Here is a 20,143-nt window from a genome sequence, read left to right on the forward strand (position 1 = left end):
TAAAGGTAATGTGCCTTGAACATAGTAGGTGATCATCAAATAGTTTATATTGAGTTACCAAAACCTTATTCATTTTTTATCTTATCCTTCTTTCTCACCCTCCACATGCAAATTATCTTTAAATTCTGTTTCTACCTCCTAAATAGGTCTTAGATCAATCTTTTCCACTACGTCCATGACTTTAGGTTAAGCCACTACCATCTCTCACCCAAATTACTGTCATGGACTCCCAATTGGTCCCACCTTTTAAGTTGCTCTCCACATTAGCTCCACTGCAATCTTTCCAAATCTTTCTAAATCTTAACAAATTTCCAATGCTCCCAGTTCTTCCTTGCATGGCTTGCAAGAATCTGCATTTGCTGCCTCATTAGATAAAAGGTGTATAATTTGTCTATTGCTGTTGTAATAAATTACCATGAATGTAGTGGCTAAAAACAACACCTATTTATTAGCTCAGAGATCTATTGGCCAGAGGTCTACACAGTGTGGCTGGGTTCTCTGCTCAGGGTATCAAAAATCAAGGTTTCAGCCAGACTGAATTCTCTTCTACAGACTCAGGGGAAGATTCAAGTCTCTGTTCTTTTGCTGGCTGTCAGCTAGAGACTGCTGTCAACCAGAGGCCACTCTCAGGACTTGCCCTGTGCCCTCCTTCACCCTCAAGCCAGAAAACAGCCACCTGCATTCCTTGCCCATTATCTGTCTTCAAGCTATCAACAGTGTGTTGAATTCTTCTCACTCTTCTAATCTCTTTGATTTCCTCTTCTGCTACTAGCCAGAAAAAAATAACCCTTGGCTTTTAAAGGACTCATGTGAGTTGGTTAGGACTAGCCAGATAATCTCTCTATCTTGAGATCAACTGATTAGTAGAATTAACTCCATCTGCAAAATCCCTTTTGCCATATAACGTAATTGTGGAAGTAGTATCTTGTCATATGCACAGGTCCATCCACACACAAAAGATTATATAAGGGTGAGAGTCATTGGGGGTCATCTTCTAATTCTGCCTACCCAAAGAGAGGAAGCCAGGGGAAATATCCCTGAAGAATTGTAGCTCGAGCTGAGATCGGATGGATGAGTAAGTGTTAATTAGGTAAGGAAGGAAAGAAGCAGCTTCCAGAGAGCATATGGAAAAGCTATGCAACTGGAGGACATATAGCAAAAATAAAGAAGACAAAAAGAAAAAGAAAAATAAGAGAAAAAAGAGGAAGTGACCAAAAAAAGCCAGTGTGTCTACAGTGGAGAAAAAAAGAATCAGTGACTCATAGTGATTTGAAATAATGTGGCTAGAGAGGTAAATGGGAGCCAGGCCACATATGTTTCTAGATTCTGTTAAAATGTTTTCCCTATCCCAAAAGCAAAGGTCAAAAGAGTGGGGTAGTCAGATTTGTATTCTAAGCATAGTACATGGGCCAAAGGTGAAGGATAGATGTAAAGAGGCATCAGTAAAATATGGTGGCTCACTTAGGAAGCTAGGAGTGTGGTTCAAGAGTAGGGTAATATCAGTGGACATATAAGCAGACAGATTTAAGGAACACTCAGTAGCTAAAATGAACAGGAATTTGTGATTGATTCAATATGGGAATGATGTAGTTATGCTCCCCAGGAAGCAGACGCTCAAACAAAGATTACTGTGGGGGATGTTTACTAAGGAGTACTCTTGGAGTTAACACCTGTGCAAGAGAGAGGATGAAAATAGGATTGGGCAAAAGGAGAAGCTGAGCAGTAATTCAGACCCAGCAAAGACCTCAGTCAACCCTATGAAGAGCTCTGGGGATGTGAGCATCTTTCAGAGTTGTCCACCACTGGGTTGAGGGGACTAAACCTTTATACCCCTGCGCTGATTGGTCATTGGATATAGAATGCCCAAGAAAGGGAGCATAACCTTGGATGAGCTGGGTTTCTTCTGCTTAGGCAACTCCTGAAGGGTTCTGACAGCTGAGGGCCGTCTTTTAGCAGCACTCTCCGCAACTGGAAAATAAATCCTTCATTTTTGAAGAGAGTTCTGGGCTTTGCATCACAGCATCTAGCACAGGGGTGAAGGATCATAGGGGAGTAAGGCATCAATAATAATTCCTACATTTCTGATATGTACATCCCGATGGGTGCACTTAACTACCATATATTACAATCATTGGCTTACTTGGGAAAAACCCCACTAGAGTAGGGGCAAACTATATTGGACAACTAGTGCACACCCCTAGAACTGGCATAGTTTGCTAAATAAGTGAATGTTCATCTACTTCTATTTTCACTCCCCTCTCCCTTACATCCTTTGCTCCCTTCCCTCCTCATCGTACTGCCATCCAATGTGGGAAAACTTGAGCAGGTTATCTGAGGCCTCACCTGCGCTGGAGTTGAATAAATAGGAAATCAAGCTCCTCTGGTCCAGGCTCTCTGATGGGCAAGACAGGCAGTACCAGGAGGAAGGCAAGGGGGGCAGTTGATGACATCTCAGGCATAAACTGTCTTTCAACTCTCTTTCAATGCTTCAGCCCCTATAAACTCAGGGCTGGCTAAACCAGGTCCTCTCCAAAAGATTGACTGGATAAAGGCCTGCTGACTCCCCCATAAAGCCAGACTCCATTCTCTAATTTGCTCTTCCACTGACGCCGGCCCCCCACCTCTTACAGCTACTGCTGGGGGTCAAAAGACAGAATTTCACATCGTATTGGAGTTCATCTGGAATCTGAAGAATGGATAGGAATCTGGAGATAGGAATCTGGGGAAGAAAAGGAATGGATAGGAGAATGCATAAGGAGCAGAGCTGAAATAGTAGAAGAGGCAAATCCTGCCCTGAGAAGATGAACCCAGTTCAGTCCTGCACCCTTCAGCCCTGTTCCCGCTGCACCCCAGTGACCCAGTCCCCTTCCAGCCCCCACTCGTGGGAACCTGACACCCTACACAGGCAGCTCTGCCTGCACTGAGAGTAAACAGGGAGCGTTAGCGTGTCGGGTGGGCGTGGGCGCTGCCTGGAGACGGTGGAGAAAGTCAACCGTCTCCTCCTCTTTTGCCTGCGCTGGGCCGGCGTTAGAATTATATCCCATCTTCACGTTACTCGGGTTTATCCTTGTCAGCTCTTGCCACCACCCCCAACTGCCCTCAACACCCAAGTCAGAAGCTTCCTCCCGGGAGCCCTTTCCCCTGGTAAGCCTCCCCTGGAGCCAAATCCCGGCCCCACCCCCACTCCCGCCCAGCTGTGGACGGCTCCTTGGGAACCTTAAGTGGAAGCCTGAGTGTTGAGCCTCCGATAGGAGGTGAAGGTTGCGGAGACAGATGCAGGAGCTACCCCAGTCCCGCAGCGAGGAGCTGCAGAGAACTACGGTAGCAATAGTGTCACGGTCACTGCGGTCACTGCAACACAGTACGGTAAACGCGGCTCTAGGCGCAGACTAAAGCATGTGCGCCTCAGCAGGTGACGCACGCAGACCCGGTCTCCAACGCCACCTCCACGATCCCTGATACACCAGAGAAAGATGTTGGATCCGTGGCAGCCGTCTCTACCCAACGCCTCCTACCCTTCCTTCCCCAAAACCTCCCGCTACGCTGCCAACACTCTTGTTTCCTCTCTCTCACTCTCTCTCTCTCTCACTCTCTCTCTCTCTCTCTCTCTCTCTCTCTCTCTCCCCCTCCCCCCTCTCTCTCCCTCTCTCTCTGTCATTCCGGGGAATCGAGGGTGTGGGCGGGTGATAAAGAGAGGTGGGCAGGAGAGAAATCTCTAAGAGGAGACAGGACAGATCTAGGGAGGGGGCGAGCCTGGAGGACAGTCGCACAGGGAGGGGAGAACTCCCAAGCCAGAGAGGGGGTGCACAGTCACCTGGTGGGACAGAGGCTGGAGGAGGGACGGGAACCCAGGCGGGGCGAGCCACGGGAGAGTGGAAGGGCAGGCGCCTGGGCTGGAGGCGGAGACCAGGCGGGGCAGGGAGGCGGGGGAGGAGGGCGGTGGGAGCCTGAGCCGGAATCGCAGCGTGAGCAGGTGGAGCCGCGGTGGGAGCCCGCCGGGCCGAGCAGAGTAAGGCGGCGGGCTCGGCGGGCGCCATGGAGCTGCTAAAGCTGAACCGGAGCGTGCAGGGAACCGGACCCGAGCCGGGGGCTTCCCTGTGCCGCCCGGGGGCGCCTCTCCTCAACAGCAGCAGTGTGGGCAACCTCAGCTGCGAGCCCCCTCGCATTCGCGGAACCGGGACACGAGGTGGGTGCCTCCCTCATCCCCCTCCACAAGCTCTTTCTCACTGTACCCCAGGACACTAATAGAGTCCCCCCACGAGCTCCACACTATCTTCTCAAACGCCCACACCGTGCCCCTCATAGTACTCCCTCAGCCCCCAAACAGCTCCCCTCACACCTTCACCCCCACAGCTCACAAGTTCATAGCTTCACACCACTTGGTCGGAACTCCTTCACATCCTGGTCCCCTGATTACACCCAGAGCCGCTGCTCGCCCCAAAGCACAGCCCCTTCCCCAACACGCAGCCTCTCCTAGACACCAGTTAGAAGGCGAGGATCTACTCTTGCCAACCCTGCAGATCTTCTTTTCCCTCTTACATGCAGTTCACAAAGCCACAACAGAGAAGGGAAGGAAGAAAGAAAGGCAGGATTGGGAAGAGAAGGGGGCTGGTTGAGGGAGGGAGCACTCTGGAAAGCTTGAATGGGAAACTGAAGATGTGATCACATCTGACACCCCAGCCCCCAGGTATCCCAAAAAAGATCCTCAAATCTGATTTAGGCTGGACACTAGGAGATGCTCCTTAAAGCTGCCTGTCTCCATTTCACTCCTCAAACCCCTCTGCCGCCCTAGTTGGAGCTTTCAAGGCCTTGTCCTCTCTTTGTCTGCAAGTAATGTCTCCAGCTATCTTCCAAGCTCCCTCTTCAGCCCTAGGCTAGGTGCTGGGGGCACAGGGCAAACCAGACCCAGTCTGGTCCCTCATGACCTATAGCCAAGTGCAGAGAGAAAAAAGCAAATGGAAAAATCACAGACACAGTGGAAATCTCATGAAAGGGTCTAAACTGTGGGCACCAAAAGAACTTCACAGAGGCTAGAACCTTGGAGCTGGGTCTTGAAGTTGAGTGGGCAGAAAAGGAAGGAGTGGGATTCTAGTGAAGGAAATAAATTTTTCTAAACTCAAGAAGGGAAAGTTGGAATAAATTGTAATCCAAGTATTTACCCCACGAAATAATCTATGCTTTCTCAGCCCAGTTGTTACACACTCACACTTGGATTCTGTCATTCAGCCAATATTTATTGAACCAGAGATTGTGCTTGGTAGTAGGAATGTAAGTTGAATAAAACTGACACAATTCCTACTTCACGGAGCTCAAAGCTTAATGGTGAGACAGACAAGCAGGGGATAGAAGCACAAAGTGGAAGAGCCTTGATAGGGAAAAGATAGTGGGAACACAAGTGGAGCACCTCTAGCCCAGCCTAGCCTCCATGAGAAATAAGGTTGGCCTCTTAAGGAAATGAGATACGGAGTGAAAAAAATTAGGGAGACTGGCTCTAAGCTTCCTGTTGGGGGGAAAAAAAAAGTATGTATAGGAGAGTCAATCAAGTAAACAGGCAGAAGAGGCAGAAAGCATCCCAAATAAAAGATGTATAAAAAGCTCCAAGTTTGAATTCATGGCACTTTAATCCACTGTGACATAGTTTTGAGTGGCTAGAACATATATCTTAAGAAGGGAATAATGAACAGGCTGGAGACCAGCCTAGAGAGTTTGCAGAGAGCCTACTAGACCTGACCATGGAATGTGGACTTTATCCTGAGGGCAATAGGAACTTCTAAAAGATTCAGTAGCACTACCAGGATTAGTTCTATAATGTGGAGAATGGATTAGAAGACATGAGATGGAAGGCAGGGGGGTACTTTAGAAGGTTACTGTATTACACTGGTCTAGGTGAAAGATGATGCTAGCTGAGACTAAGGTAATGGCAAGGGGGACAGAGAGAGGTGTATAGATTTGAGAGCCTCTTCTGGAAATGGAATCAACAGATTAGAAGCAGAGAGGATGGAAGAGGTCAAGGGATGATATTCAGATTTCCAACTTGGACAATTGAATGGATATTGGTGCTATAGCAATTGTACACAATGAGCAAGATAACAAAACAGCAGAAACAGGTTTGGAAGAAGGAATTATAAATTCAGTTTGGAACCCATTGAGTTCAAATGTTAGTGGGACATCCAGGTGAGGTTACCTAGTAAGCTATTGAATCCAGGGGTCTGGAACTTACAGGAGAGGTCTGAGGTGGAAAATACAGACTTGAAGGTCTTTGCCTACAGAAGGTAGAAGCCATGAGAATAGTTAAAATCATAATATTTTGTATAGAATGAGAAGAAAATAGGTCCTGGGTCAAGACTCTGCGTAAGACCATTATTTAAAACCCAGGCAGAGAAAGGAGAATTTATGAAGGAGATTCAGATGAAACCGTCAGAAAGGCAGGAGCTATGCCCTTCCAGAAAGCAAGAAGAAGAGAGTTTCAAGCAGGTTGGGGTAAACGATGTCAAATGCTATTGATGTAAGTTAGATAAATAAAAAACAGGACAGTCAGAACAGCATCTTTCAGATTCAGTAACAAGAAAATATTTAGGAGTTGTAGGTATTGAGGCTTGACTATGGTAAGTTGAAGATTGTGCTGGTGGGAGAGGGAGTTATGAGAAGTGAACCAGGGTATATAGCCAAAACTTTCAAAAGTTTGGTAGGCAGAGAGAGAGAGAGAGAGAGAGAAAGAAAAGCAGGATATTGCCAAAAATAGCATGAGATTGAGGCAGCTGGGTTAGGGTAGGGGGGCGGGTATATGTGTAGGTTTGTTGTGTGTGTGCATACATATTTTAAAACAAGAGCTTTTAAAAGTGTTTGATGTTGATTGGGCCAAGAGAGGAAGATTGAAGGTGCAGATAAGAAAGGGGATAGTCAATAGAGCAGAGTCCCTGTGAAAGCAGGATGTGAAGCAATTCAGAGCACAGGTGCAAAAATTTGCCTTACTTATCTAAATGCTTCTCACACATTCGGATGTTACCCAGCCAGTCAGATGTTACACACAGAGACCCTGTCAGCCACACTCACTCAGATATTATCCCCACAGATGCATATGTTACCCAGGTTCACTCCAATGTTACCAATAGAAATTTGGATGTTACCACTTTATTCTTCTTATATAATCCATGCAGACTTGAGTATTACCCATGTTCACTCAGATAGTACCCACAGAGAGAAAAATGTTACCACACTCACTTTAATATTGTCCGAAGTCATTTTGGTGTTACACATCCATCAAACACTACTCACTTTCATTTTATTATTATCCACACACAATCAGATATTATCTATGCTCACTTAAGTAAGCTTTCCCCAGATACTACCCATAAAATTACAAATATTACTCTCACAGATAATATTACAGATAATACCCACAAAGGCTTAAATATTACTTACATTCACTCAGGTGCTCAGTTATTTCACTTATTCAGATTAACATCTTTTTTTTTTTTTTTTTTTTTTTTTTGAGACAGTTTCCCTCTGTTGCCCAGGGTGGGGTGCAGTAGCATGATCACAGCTCACTGCAGCCTTGACCTCTGCAGGCTCAGGTGATCCTCCCACCTCAACCCCCTGAGTAGCTGGAACTACAGGCATGTGCCACCACAAGTGGCTAATTTTTTGTATTTTTTGCAGAGATAGGGTTTTTCCATGTTACCCAGGCTGGTCTCTAAATCCTTGACTTAAGAGATCTGCCAACCTCAGCCTTCCAAAGTGCTAGGATTACAGATATGAGCCACCATGTCTGGCCCAGATTAACATCTTAATTTAGTTTAACATGCTAACATCTATCCATACTCAAATACTACCCATACATACTTGGATATTACTTCTGCTCAGTCAGCAATTTCTATCATTATCTGGATATTCCACTATTCACAAGTAGACCTCTGAATGTAATCTCTGCTTCCTGAAGATGTTACCTACAAAATGTTATCTACAGAGAGTTGAATATTAACCTTTGCTCTTTCAAATGTTACTACACTTGCTCAGATATTATCTAAACTTAAATGTAAGCCATATTCAATCGGATATTACCTATAAGCATGTAGCTGTTACCATTCTCCAGTTATTTCGTGACTTTCACCTACCCATATACTATTTCAAAGACTAAAGTATGCCCAACACTCACTCTGATATTACCTACACACCCTTGCATATTACTTCTGCTCCCTCAGTACCCACTATGTGGATTCCCCCATTCACCCAGCCACTACCCACAGTCAGTTGGATGTGATCCCTGCTTATCATAAAGACAAGGGTATTACTTTGATGTCTGTGTGCATGGGTGAACAGATCAAACATGCCAGTAGAATGCAGAATTTGAGGCATCAGCAGCTTCAGTGTTCTGTGGAGTTTTTCCTTAGAAAGGCTTGGTTTTCATTTTATGTCACATTGTCTGGATTTTTGTGTTCATACTTCTCTGCCATTATCTAGACAGAACAAATACCGATCTTCTAAACACCAGGAGAAGAACTGAACTGTCCCAGTCTTCTGAGTCCCCTGGTCTGATGCCAGTTTTCCTCTGATCCCCAGGAAGATGATGAGATGATGCTCATGGGTAGACTATCAAGGCACTTGTGAATGTACCCCAGTAGGTGCTATCTCCCATCCTTCTGCCCATGCCTGTTTTCTAGTCACTGAAGCCACTGTCATCACTCATATTCCACCATGCAAACACGCATTAATACACACACACACACACATACATACAAGTCTAATTCTGATTTATTTTGTGCATGACTTTTTAAACTAATAGATTATTTTTAGAGCAGTTTTAAGTTTACAAAAAGTACAGAGTGCCCATACACACACAAACACACAGAATTTACCCTATTATTGACAGCTTACATTAGTGTGGTACATTTGTCACAATTTATGAGCCAATATCAATACATTATTCACTAAATTCTAGAGTTTACATTAGGATTCAGGTTTTTGTGTCATATGGTTTTGACAAATGTATAATGGCATGTATTTACCATTACAGTATCATACAGAATAGTTTCACTGCCCTAAAAATCCCCTGTGCTTCACCTATTTATCCCTTGCTCTGTCTCCCCAAACTCCTGGCTCTAAAATTGCTTTTAATTAGAATTTTTCACATTTCCAAACTGTTCAACAGCAAAGACCTGTGGAGACAGTGGTGGCTGGAAATAAGATAATAGCTAGGAATGTCCGGTAAAACAGCAAAACACTGCACAGTTGCTGGTCATTTTTACCGGGACTTTATCTTCTAAATTTCGGGAGTCCCCAAGCATATTGAGAACTTCGTAAGGGTGAGATTTAGCTCCATCTTTATGGTTCATCACAATTAGCCAAGCTCCAGGAAACACACATGGGATGTATCAGCTGGATGAATGAATGAGAAATTGCTTCTCATACTTCACAGTACTGTACCAATTTGAGGTGTGGCAGTTGCATCAATAATTAGTTGAAGAAAGACATCCAGAGGCAGATGTAAGCAAGATAATGGACCTAGAAAGATTAAAGAGGTGGAGGCTGGGGGTGGGAGGACAATAGATTTGGAGGAGAAACAGTGAGTCCAAGATAAACCACAGCTCTTTTCTGAGTCCAAGGACCTCTCTAACAGAGGTCTCCCCCATAAAGGTCCTTTATTCTCCACCACACACACTTACTACCCTCAAATTTTGTCACCTATAAGCCTTCCATAACAGAGAGAGGCCCAGCTTCTAAAGGAAATATAGATAGTTTGCATATAAAAAACAAAAGTTATGTGTCTGAAATCATAGCCTCTCACTGACCCCCACAAGGACCTTCCAACATATGTCTCCAAAAAGACAGAGGCAAAGAAGAAGAAGACAGGGCATGCTGGAGCACCTCTGCAGAGATGAGAGATGGATGAGGAAGGAGAAAGCAGGTGCACGTCTGTCTTGAAAGACAGAATCATCCAAGATTCATTAACAAGCATGTGTTGACTGCCTCCTTTGTGCTAGGGATGACAAGTGCTAGGGATACACTGGAGAGTGAGATGGACATTGCCCCTGTCCTCAAGAAGCTCCTAGTCTAGTGGGGAAGACAGAGAATTACATACATACTAATACAGTGAGAAACGACATGGTTGAGTATAGAGAGAGGGAAAAAGAGGCATTTAGATTGAGATTTGATTAAGAAGGAGGCAGTATGGGCTGGGTGCGGTGGCTCAAACCTGTAATCCCAGCACTTTGGGAGGCCAAGGCAGGCGATCACCTGAGGTCAGGAGTTCGAGACCAGCCCTACCAACATGGAGAAACCCATCTCACTAAAAATACAAAATTAGTCAGGCATGGTGGCGCATGCCTGTAATTCCAGCTACTCAGGAGGCTGAGGCAGGAGAATCGCTTGAACCCAGGAGGCAGAGGTTGCCGTGAGCCGAGATCATGCCATTGCACTCCAGCCTGGGCAACAAGAGCAAAATTCCGTCTCAAAAACAAAAACAAACAAACAAACAAACAATAAACCAAGGAGGCAGTATGATGAATGACAGAGCACTGCAGGAACAAACAGTAGGAGGCAAAGTACTTTAAGGATCAGGGACTTGGCTTCTATTCTGATTCAGCCCCTTATCAGGTGTGTGGTCTTGAGCAAAGAATGTTACTGCTGAGCTCAGTTTGGAAGATTTTATAAATAGCATTTATTTGATGCCTACAATTTCTAAATAAATTGGTTTTTGTTATGAGAAAATACAGTCATGCATTAACTAATGATGGGGATACCTTCTGAGAAATGCATCATTAAGTGATTTCATTGTGTAAACATCATAGAGTGTACTCACACAAACTTAGATGGTATAGCCTACTACATACCTAGGTTATATAGTATAGCCTATTGCTCCCAGGCTACAAACCTATACAGTATATTACTGTGCTGAATATTGTAGGGAAGAGTAGCACAATATTATGTATTTGTATAACTAAACATAGAAAAGGTACAGTGAAAATACAGTATAAAAGATAAACCATCATACCCCTGTATAGGGCACGTACCATAAATGGAACTTGCAGGAGTTGATGTTGCTCTGGGTAAGTCAGTGAGTGAGTGGCGAGTGAATGTAAAGGCTAGGACATTACCGTACACTTCTGTAGACTTTATAAACACTGGATGCTTAGGCTGCACTAAATTTATTTTTCAAAATTTCCTTATTTAATAATAAATTAACCTTAGCATACTGTAACTTTGTACTTTATAAACTTTATGACTCTTTTGTAATAACACAGTGTAAAACAAAAAACACATTGTATGGCTATACAAAAATATTTTCTTTTTTTATACTCTTATCCTTTAAGCTTTTTTCTGTTTTTAACTTAAAAAAAAAAAAAAAAAAAAAAACCTTTCTGTTAAAACCAAGACACAAACACACACATTGGCCTACACAGGGTCAGGATAAATATTGCCATCTTCCACCTCCACATCTTGTCCCACTGGAAGGTCATCAGGGCAACACCACACATGGAGCTGTCATCTCCTTATAGTAGCAGTGCTTTATTCTGGAATACATCTTAAAGGACCTGCCTGAGGCTGTTTTATAGTTAACTTTTTAAAAAAATAAGTAAGAGTATACTCTAAAATAATGATTGAAAGTATAATGTAGTAAATACACCAACCAGTCACACAGTCATTTATTATCACTATCAAGTATCATGTACATCATTGTATGTGCTGGACTTTTATATGACTGACAGCACAGTAGGTTTGTTTATACCAGTATCCCCTCAAGCACATACATAATGCATTATGCTGCAATGTTACAATAACATAGCTAGGTGATAGAAATTTTTCAGCTCCATCATAATCTTTTGTTATTGTTGTTTTGGGTTTTGTTTGAGACAGACTCTCACTCTGTTGTGCAGGCTGGAGTGCAGTGGCACTATCACAGCTCACTGCAGCCTCGAACTCCTGGATTCAAGCAATCTTTCTGCCTCAAACTCCTGAGTAGCTATGGCTATAGGCATGTGTCACCACACCCAGCTAATTTTTTATGTTTTGTAGAGATGGGGTTTTGCTATGTTGCTCAGGCTGATCTCAAGCTCCTGGCCTCAAGTGATCCTCCTGCCTTGGCCTCCCAAAGTGCTGGGATTACAAATATGAGCCACTGCACTTAGCTATTCATTATAATCTTATGAGACCACCATCATATACGAAATTTGTCATTTACCAAAACATCTTTATTCAGTGCATGGCTGTAGTTTACAATTTGGGAGCTAAAATGAGGGTCAAAGTATGGGGCTCTGGAAGAGAGGACTGCAGCTTTGAGCCCTTCCTTCTCTGCAATCTAGGAGGCTCTGTCCCCTGCCCTCTCTACCTTCGAGCTCTAATCCCTCTCATGCTGAGGTCATAGGCATGTGATTCGGTCCTTTTCAATCCAATTTGATTTTATCTAAATCTGCTTGGTTGTGATGTAGTGATCCAAAGATTAATCCATCTTTTAATAGACAATGGCACAAAAGAATGGGGTCAGCCTCCCAGCTCCTCTGCCTCACACAGGTGTCCCTCCTATGAGCTCCGACAGCACATTATATATCCTTCAGCCTCATTCCTTATCACATCTGTTTATGTATCTGAGTTTACTTCCCCACTGTGAGTTCTCAAATGGCAGGGAGCTTGTCGTGTTCATCTCTTTGTCCCCAGTGCCTAGCACAAAGGGAGTCCTCTGTAAATGTTTATAGAGTGAGAATGAATGTTTGGAGAGAATTAAAATACAAGGCAGAAGTAAAATAGGCTTTAACAGTTGTGTAAGAAACAGGCATGGGTCAGAGAAAGGGGAGAGTAATACCAAATAAGGTATCCAGAAGGGCCTTACAGAAGAAGTAGCAGTCACTTTGAGTCTTGACCAACAAGGGATGAATAGGAATTCACCAGATACAGAAAATAAGCTTGTCATGAGGGGTGGAAGTTGTGAGGAGGGTTGGTGAAAGAGTATTCCGGTCTGAGAAACCAGCTTGAGCAGGGAGAGAGTCACAAGTGCAAATGATGCATTCAAGAAACTGTGTCATTCAGAGGCTTGCTTAAATGGCTGCAGTGCAGGGAGGGGGTAGGGGAGAAAGAGGTCCCTTCTGGGAAGATCTTGATGACATTCTGAGGGGTTGCAGACAGTAGAGAATAAGTGAAGGATTTTTTTTGCTTTTGCCTTTAGAGAATAAAGACATGATCTGATGTGATTTAAAAGGCAGTGGGTTATCAACAGTGTAGAATAGGGAGGTCAAATATAATAGGCTAAGAAAGGACCTTTGAATTTAGCAGTTAAAGATTAGTGTACTTGGGAAGAAGTATGCAGCGATAGGGTACAGAATCTTGTATTGTAATGGATTGAAGAGCAAATGAGAAGACACAAATATCCTCTTAAGAAGTTTGGCTGCAAAGAGAAAGATTTGGAACAAAAGTTGAGAAGAGGCAGGCTTTCTTAAGGAAGGGCAGAATTGGGCCAATTTAACCAAACCTCAAGGGGTTAGAAGGCTAAAGGATTCAAGTTCACCATTTACTGAGCAGTTCCTGCGTGGGGAATGTAGACATCTGGCTGGGTAATGAGGGTTGGGGATAAGAGGGAAGGAGGGGGGTTTGGCTGAATGAGGGCTGACCTCCTACTGCCACCTCTCCCTTTTCTTACCCAGAATTGGAGCTGGCCATTAGAATCACTCTTTATGCAGTGATCTTCCTGATGAGCATTGGAGGAAACGTGCTCATCATTGTGGTCCTGGGACTGAGCCGCCGCCTGAGAACCGTCACCAATGCCTTCCTCCTCTCACTGGCAGTCAGCGACCTCCTGCTGGCTGTGGCTTGCATGCCCTTCACCCTCTTGCCCAATCTCATGGGCACATTCATCTTTGGCACAGTTATCTGCAAGGCGGTTTCCTACTTCATGGGTGGGTGAGACAACCACGCACCCCCACTTGCCATTCTCCCCTCCTAAAGCTCTTGTGGATGTAGGGATCCTCCCCAGTTGGCAGGGAGGGGTGTGAGGAAGTCCCACTGATGGTTGTGCAGCGCAAGTTTCCTAGGTGACTCCTTCCTGTCTCTTCCCTTGCTTAGGGGTGTCTGTGAGCGTGTCCACACTAAGCCTCGTGGCCATAGCACTGGAGCGGTACAGCGCCATCTGCCGACCACTGCAGGCACGAGTATGGCAGACGCGCTCCCACGCGGCTCGCGTGATCATAGCCACGTGGCTGCTGTCCGGACTACTCATGGTGCCCTACCCCGTGTACACCGTCGTGCAACCAGTGGGGCCTCGTGTGCTACAGTGCGTGCATCGCTGGCCCAGTGCACGGGTCCGCCAGACCTGGTGAGCTTACCCACAAACTATCCTAGGAATTCCTTTGTCACCTCTATTAGATGATTACGACCATTGCCCAGAATCTTCCTCCAGCTGCCTGGAGAATTACCACGCCAATTCCTATTCCGCATCCACCACCCTGGAGTTCCAGTTTCGGTCCCTTCTGCAGTTCTCTCTCCCTTCCCAGTGGCACCCCCAAATCCTACTCCTATTTCAGGTACCTGGCCACAGCCCTAGAAACACCAGTCCTTGGCTTTTTCTCCATCTGTGATTATAGCTGGACAGAAACCCGAGTGATCTGTCTGTGTTGCCTTCAGGTCCGTACTGCTGCTCCTGCTCTTGTTCTTCATCCCGGGTGTGGTTATGGCCGTGGCCTATGGGCTTATCTCTCGCGAGCTCTACTTAGGGCTTCGCTTTGTCGGTGACAGTGACAGCGAGAGCCAAAGCAGGGTCCGAAGCCAAGGCAGGCTGCCAGGTGGGGCTGGACCAGGTGAGCAAAATGTGGAAGAGGCGGAGCTTTGGAGGGCGATGGGGCCTGCTGGAGTGGGTGGAGCTAAAATGAAGGTGAGAAGAAAGCTGGAAATGGGGTTACGGCTGGGAGCGGAGGTCAGGTGGGGACTGGGCTGGAAACTGGGAAGACTCTTGCCTTTTTCTCTGACCGCCCACCCTCTGTGCTCAGGTGCTGTTCACCAGAACGGGCGTTGCCGGTCTGAGACTGGCGCAGTTGGTGAAGACAGTGATGGCTGCTACGTGCAGCTTCCGCGTTCCCGGCCTGCACTGGAGCTGTCGGCTCTGACGGCTCCTGGGCCCGGCTCCCGGCCCACCCAGGCCAAGCTGCTGGCTAAGAAGCGCGTGGTGCGAATGTTGCTGGTGATCGTTGTGCTTTTTTTTCTGTGTTGGTTGCCAGTTTATAGTGCCAACACGTGGCGCGCCTTTGATGGCCTGGGTGCACACAGAGCACTCTCAGGTGCTCCTATCTCCTTCATTCACTTGCTGAGCTATGCCTCGGCCTGTATCAATCCCCTGGTCTACTGCTTCATGCACCGTCGCTTTCGCCAGGCCTGCCTGGAAACGTGCGCTCGCTGCTGCCCCCGGCCTCCACGAGCTCGCCCCAGGCCTCTTCCCGATGAGGACCCTCCCACTCCATCCATTGCTTCCCTGTCCAGGCTTAGTTACACTACCATCAGCACGCTGGGCCCTGGATGAGGAGTAGAGGGGCCGTGGGGGCTGAGGCAGGGCAAATGACAAGCACTGATCCTTCCAGACACACAAAACACAAGTCACAACTGACGCAGGAGACCGACACCCAAAGCATGGACTAACCCCAAAGCACAGGAAAAGGTAGGTTATGTGACACAAAAGGAACAAGAATGGAGCAGCAGTACACAGGAAAGGAGGCATGCCTCTGATATGGGACTGAGCCTGGCCCATAGAAACATGACACTGACCTTGGACAGACACAGCGTCCCTAGCAGTGAACTATTTCTACACAGTGGGAACTCTGACAAGTGCTGACCTGCCTCTCACACACAGATTAATGGCACTGATTGTTTTAGAGACTATGGAGCCTGGCACAGGACTGACTCTGGGATGCTCCTAGTTTGACCTCACAATGCCCTTTCCCAATCAGTACTGAAAATACCATCAGGCCCAATCTCATACCTCTGACCAACAGGCCATTCTGCACTGAAAAGGTTCTTCATCCCTTTCCAGTTAAGGACCATGGCCCTGCCCTCTCCTTCCTTGCCCAAACTGTTCAAGAAATAATAAATTATTTGGCTTCCTCCTGAACTTCCTTTCTGGATTCTTTTGGGGCAGGTGAGGAGGCAAGGATTTTGCAATATCCTTCTGTCGTGTCTCTCCCACTGTTGCACACCACTGTGCACAACCCCTTGCCAGAAAGCCCAGTCTCTGAGGCTCAATGTGACTGTGCATATTCTTTCTGGGTTTTCATCCTCTACCTACATTCCAGTGTTGCAGTAACTGTGAATGGGGATGGAAAATGGCATATCCATGACGTATCATGATTCCTGATCACATTATCCCAAAGTGGTGCCACTGTTAAGATACTATATTAATGGATGCTTGTTAAATTTTTATGAAAAGATAAAAGAAGAAGCACTGTATAGTAAGACTAAGTTTATTCAGTGTGTGTGTGAAACACCAGAGATCAGACCATGACAAGTATACAGAAGTTAATTAAAGAGTAGGGATTTTTTACTGTACTCTTTTCTGCAGTGTCAAAACCTGGCCAAGATTCTGCCAAATGGAAGCACTCTTAGCAGCTACAACAAAAAAGACCTGAATAGGAGTCTGAGAACCTAGTCTCCCTTTTACTACAAGAATGATCTAGCCCGAGACAGGCAAAAACCAGCAATATCACCTCTCCACACACAATGACAAATGAGGAAGAACAGGAACTGAGGACCTCACTAAGGAGACATACGTGAATAATCAGAGGCATAGTATATTGGAGGAGGGGCCTTTTGATGCTTCATCTTGTAACTGACAGGGGAAACTGAGGCCCAGAGCAGGAAGGTAAGCTGCCCAAGGTCATACAGTAAGTTAGAGCAAGATAAAATAATGGTGTTGAAGTAGACACTGGGCTGGAGATGGGAAAAAAGACCCACCCATGAGGAGTAAAAACAAGTTTTGTGGGACCTAAAGTTTATAAAATTGGTTGCCCTTTTTTAAGAAAGAAAAAGAACACAAAGTTACAGATACAAGATTACTGAGACCCTGACCAGGGCCTTGAAAGGGGCCTGTGCAAGTGATAAGCCCTCAGTTTTAGGCCTCATTCACTTCACAGCCAATATGCCCTAAAATACACCCACTAACTACCCTGGAGAAGGCCGCATGGAGTAGAAGACAGTGAGAAAGGAGAGTGGTTCTTCTGTTTACCAGTGCTGGGGTTGCTCCCATCCCTCATTTCTACAGGATTCTGGGCTGCAAGAGGCAGGAAGAAGGAAGAAAAGGAGGGAGAAGGCGTTCCAAGCTGTCAACTATGACAGGGGTGGTTAAAAATAGAATCCCAGCTGGTCTGTGGAGCTGCAGGCAGATATTGGGCCTTTCTCTCTCATGCCACCTTCTCTGTGGGGTGGGAGTAGGCTGGCCCATAGGCTCCCTAGCACTCCACCGTCCCTTCTAAAGACTGCCTGGGGCTGTTGCCCCCTCTAGCTGGAGCCTGGGCTCCAGATGACCACGAAATGGCAGCCGGGAGCTGGGGAGGGGAGGGCTGGGTCTACAGAATACTTTTACCTCCATCACCCCACTCCATGCCCTATCCAGCTGTCAGATATGGACTCTTAAGCTCCTTCCGTCTATTTTCCGTTACTTGGAATCTGATAAAACATGTCAGGTCTAGATTTAATATCACTGTCCCGATGAAGTCCTACTTTGTCATTCTGACAAAGTTTGTATGCTCATATTGTACTTACTGCTTTCTCTCTTTTGCCATAGTCACATGTGTTCCTGCCTAATTTCTCCTCTCAGCCTGGGAGCAGCATCATGTAGTAGGAAGATGACTGAACCTGGTTGGGTGATAGAGGAGGGTAGTGGTAAGATCTAATTCTATGTGATAGGCACTTTATATACACTGATTCATTTCGTTCTCTGAATACTTCCACAGAACATTTCTCCTCATTCAAAAGACAAATAAAGTGAAGCTAAGAAAGCTTAAGGGAGTTATACGAGGTCCTACAGCCAGAATACAGCCAAGAATTGAGCTTCGGTATCTGACTTCAAAGCATTTTCTCTTGCCATTATACTGTGTTGCCTTCTTTCAAGTCTTTCCAGTCCTAGTTGTGTCTTTTAAAAGTTGTGTGATTTTGTGCACATTATCTAAGTGATTTTTAGGCTCAGGTGTAAAACGATAATATTATATTAACCTTACACTGCCATTTTGAAAATTAAGTAAAATCATGCATACAAAGTGCTTATCGTTGTATCAGGCACATAGCATAAAAAGAGTTAGTTGCATCAGGACTGAGAAGAAGCAAAAGCACCAGAAAACAAGGCCTTCTGTAGACAGGTAGCCACCCATAATTGAATGGGACAGAACTCTGGGTACAACGGGAGGCTCAGAGCTTGCTATGAGATGATATTAGAAAGTGATATGTGTAGGCAAATAAATGGTAGGAAAAAAAAAGAAAGTGTTGTACAGTGGAATAAAACTAGAAATCAAAAGCAAGAAAAATTTTGGAAACTATACAAACACATGGAAATTAAATAATATGTTCCTGAATGACAGTTGATCAATTAAGAAATTAAGAAAAAAATGAAAACTTCCTTGAAACAAATGATAATGATAATGAAAACACAACATACCAAAACCTATGGCATACAGCAAAAGCGGTACTAACAGAGAAGTTTATAGCTTACCTACATCAAAAAAGAAGAAAAACTTGAAATAGACAGCCTAATGATAATTTTAAAGAACTAGAAAAGCAAGAACAAATCAAACCCAAAATTAGCAGAAGAAAAGAAATAATAAATATCAGACCAGAACTAAGTGAATTTGAAATGAAGAAAAACATCAAAAGATCAATGAAACAAAATGTTGGCCTTTTGAACTTCTTGAACTTTTGACAAACTTTTAACTAGAATAAGAAAAACGAGAGAAGACCCAAATATATAAAATCAGACATGAAAAAGGAACATTATGACTGATACTGCAGAAATTCAAAGAATCATTAGTGACGACTGTGAGCAACTATATGCCAATAAATTGGAAAATCTAGATGAAATAAATTCCTAGACACATAAAATCTACCAATATTGAACCAGAAAGAAATCCAAAACCTGGCCAGGTGCAGTGGCTCACGCCTGTAATCCCAGCACTTTGGGAGGCCGAGGCGGGCAGATCGCCTGAGGTCGGGAGTTCAAGACCAGCCTAACCAACATGGAGAAACCCCATCTCTGCTAAAAATACAAAAATTAGCCAGGCGTGGTGGTGCATGCCTGTAATCCTAGCTACTCGTGAGGCTGGGGCAGGAGAATCGCTTGAACCCATGAAGCGGAGGTTGCAGTGAGCCAAGATCGTGCCATTGCACTCCAGCCTGGGCAACAAGAGCAAAACTCTGTCTCAAGAAAAAAAATAATAATAATAAAAGAAATCCAAAACCTGAACAGACTAAAAACGAGTAATTATATTGAAGCCATAATAAAAAGTCTCCCAGAAAAGAAAAGCACGAGACCCAATAGCTTCACTGCTTAATTCTACCACACATTTAAAGAACTAATACCAATTCTACTCAAACTATTCCAAAAAATAGAGGCGAGAATACTTCCAAACTCATTCTATGAGGCAAGTATTACCCCAATAACAAAACCAGACAAAGATATATCACAAAAGAAAACTTCCAACAGACACATGAAAAAATGCTCATCATCACCCGCCATCAGAGAAATGCAAATCAAAACCACAATGAGATACCATCTCACACCAGTTAGAATGGCAATCATTAAAAAAATCAGGAAACAACAGGTGCTGGAGAGGATGTGGAGAAATAGGAACACTTTTACACTGTTGGTGGGACTGTAAACTAGTTCAACCATTGGGGAAAACAGTGTGGCGATTCCTCAAGGATCTAGAACTAGAAATACCATTTGACCCAGCTATCCCATTACTGGGTATATACCCAAAGGATTATAAGTCATGCTACTACAAAGACACATGCACACATATGTTTATTGCGGCACTATTCACAATAGCAAAGACTTGGAACCAACCCAAGGCAGGTGACAAGGGATTAATAACCAGAATATATAAAGAGCTCAAACAACTTTATAGGAAAAAATCTAATAATCTGATCAAAAAATGGGTAAAAGATTGGAATAGACATTTCTCAAAAT

General features: G+C 44.8%; 1 protein-coding gene across 1 annotated transcript; it reads left to right on the plus strand.

Annotated features, from left to right (window-relative positions):
- Positions 1–3,841: 3,841 nt before the first annotated feature.
- Positions 3,842–16,075, plus strand: CCKBR (cholecystokinin B receptor). The gene is made up of 5 exons (XM_010383510.2): positions 3,842–4,186; positions 13,632–13,883; positions 14,050–14,299; positions 14,608–14,780; positions 14,970–16,075. Exons 1-5 carry the CDS (start codon positions 4,036–4,038, stop codon positions 15,494–15,496), a joined length of 1,353 nt encoding a protein of 450 aa, XP_010381812.1. The 5' UTR covers positions 3,842–4,035; the 3' UTR covers positions 15,497–16,075.
- Positions 16,076–20,143: the final 4,068 nt, after the last annotated feature.

This window comes from Rhinopithecus roxellana, chromosome 15 (assembly GCF_007565055.1).
Source record: "Rhinopithecus roxellana isolate Shanxi Qingling chromosome 15, ASM756505v1, whole genome shotgun sequence".
Classification (NCBI taxonomy): domain Eukaryota; kingdom Metazoa; phylum Chordata; class Mammalia; order Primates; family Cercopithecidae; genus Rhinopithecus; species Rhinopithecus roxellana.

What these genes read in the sequence shown, in the direction of transcription:
- CCKBR (XM_010383510.2), top strand. Translation starts at nt 4,036, where the DNA reads ATGGAGCTGCTAAAGCTGAACCGGAGCGTGCAGGGAACCGGACCCGAG. An exon ending in TCGCGGAACCGGGACACGAG is followed by an intron (nt 4,187 to 13,631) that starts GTGGGTGCCTCC and finishes TTTCTTACCCAG; the next exon opens with AATTGGAGCTGGCCATTAGA. An exon ending in GCACGGGTCCGCCAGACCTG is followed by an intron (nt 14,300 to 14,607) that starts GTGAGCTTACCC and finishes TGTTGCCTTCAG; the next exon opens with GTCCGTACTGCTGCTCCTGC.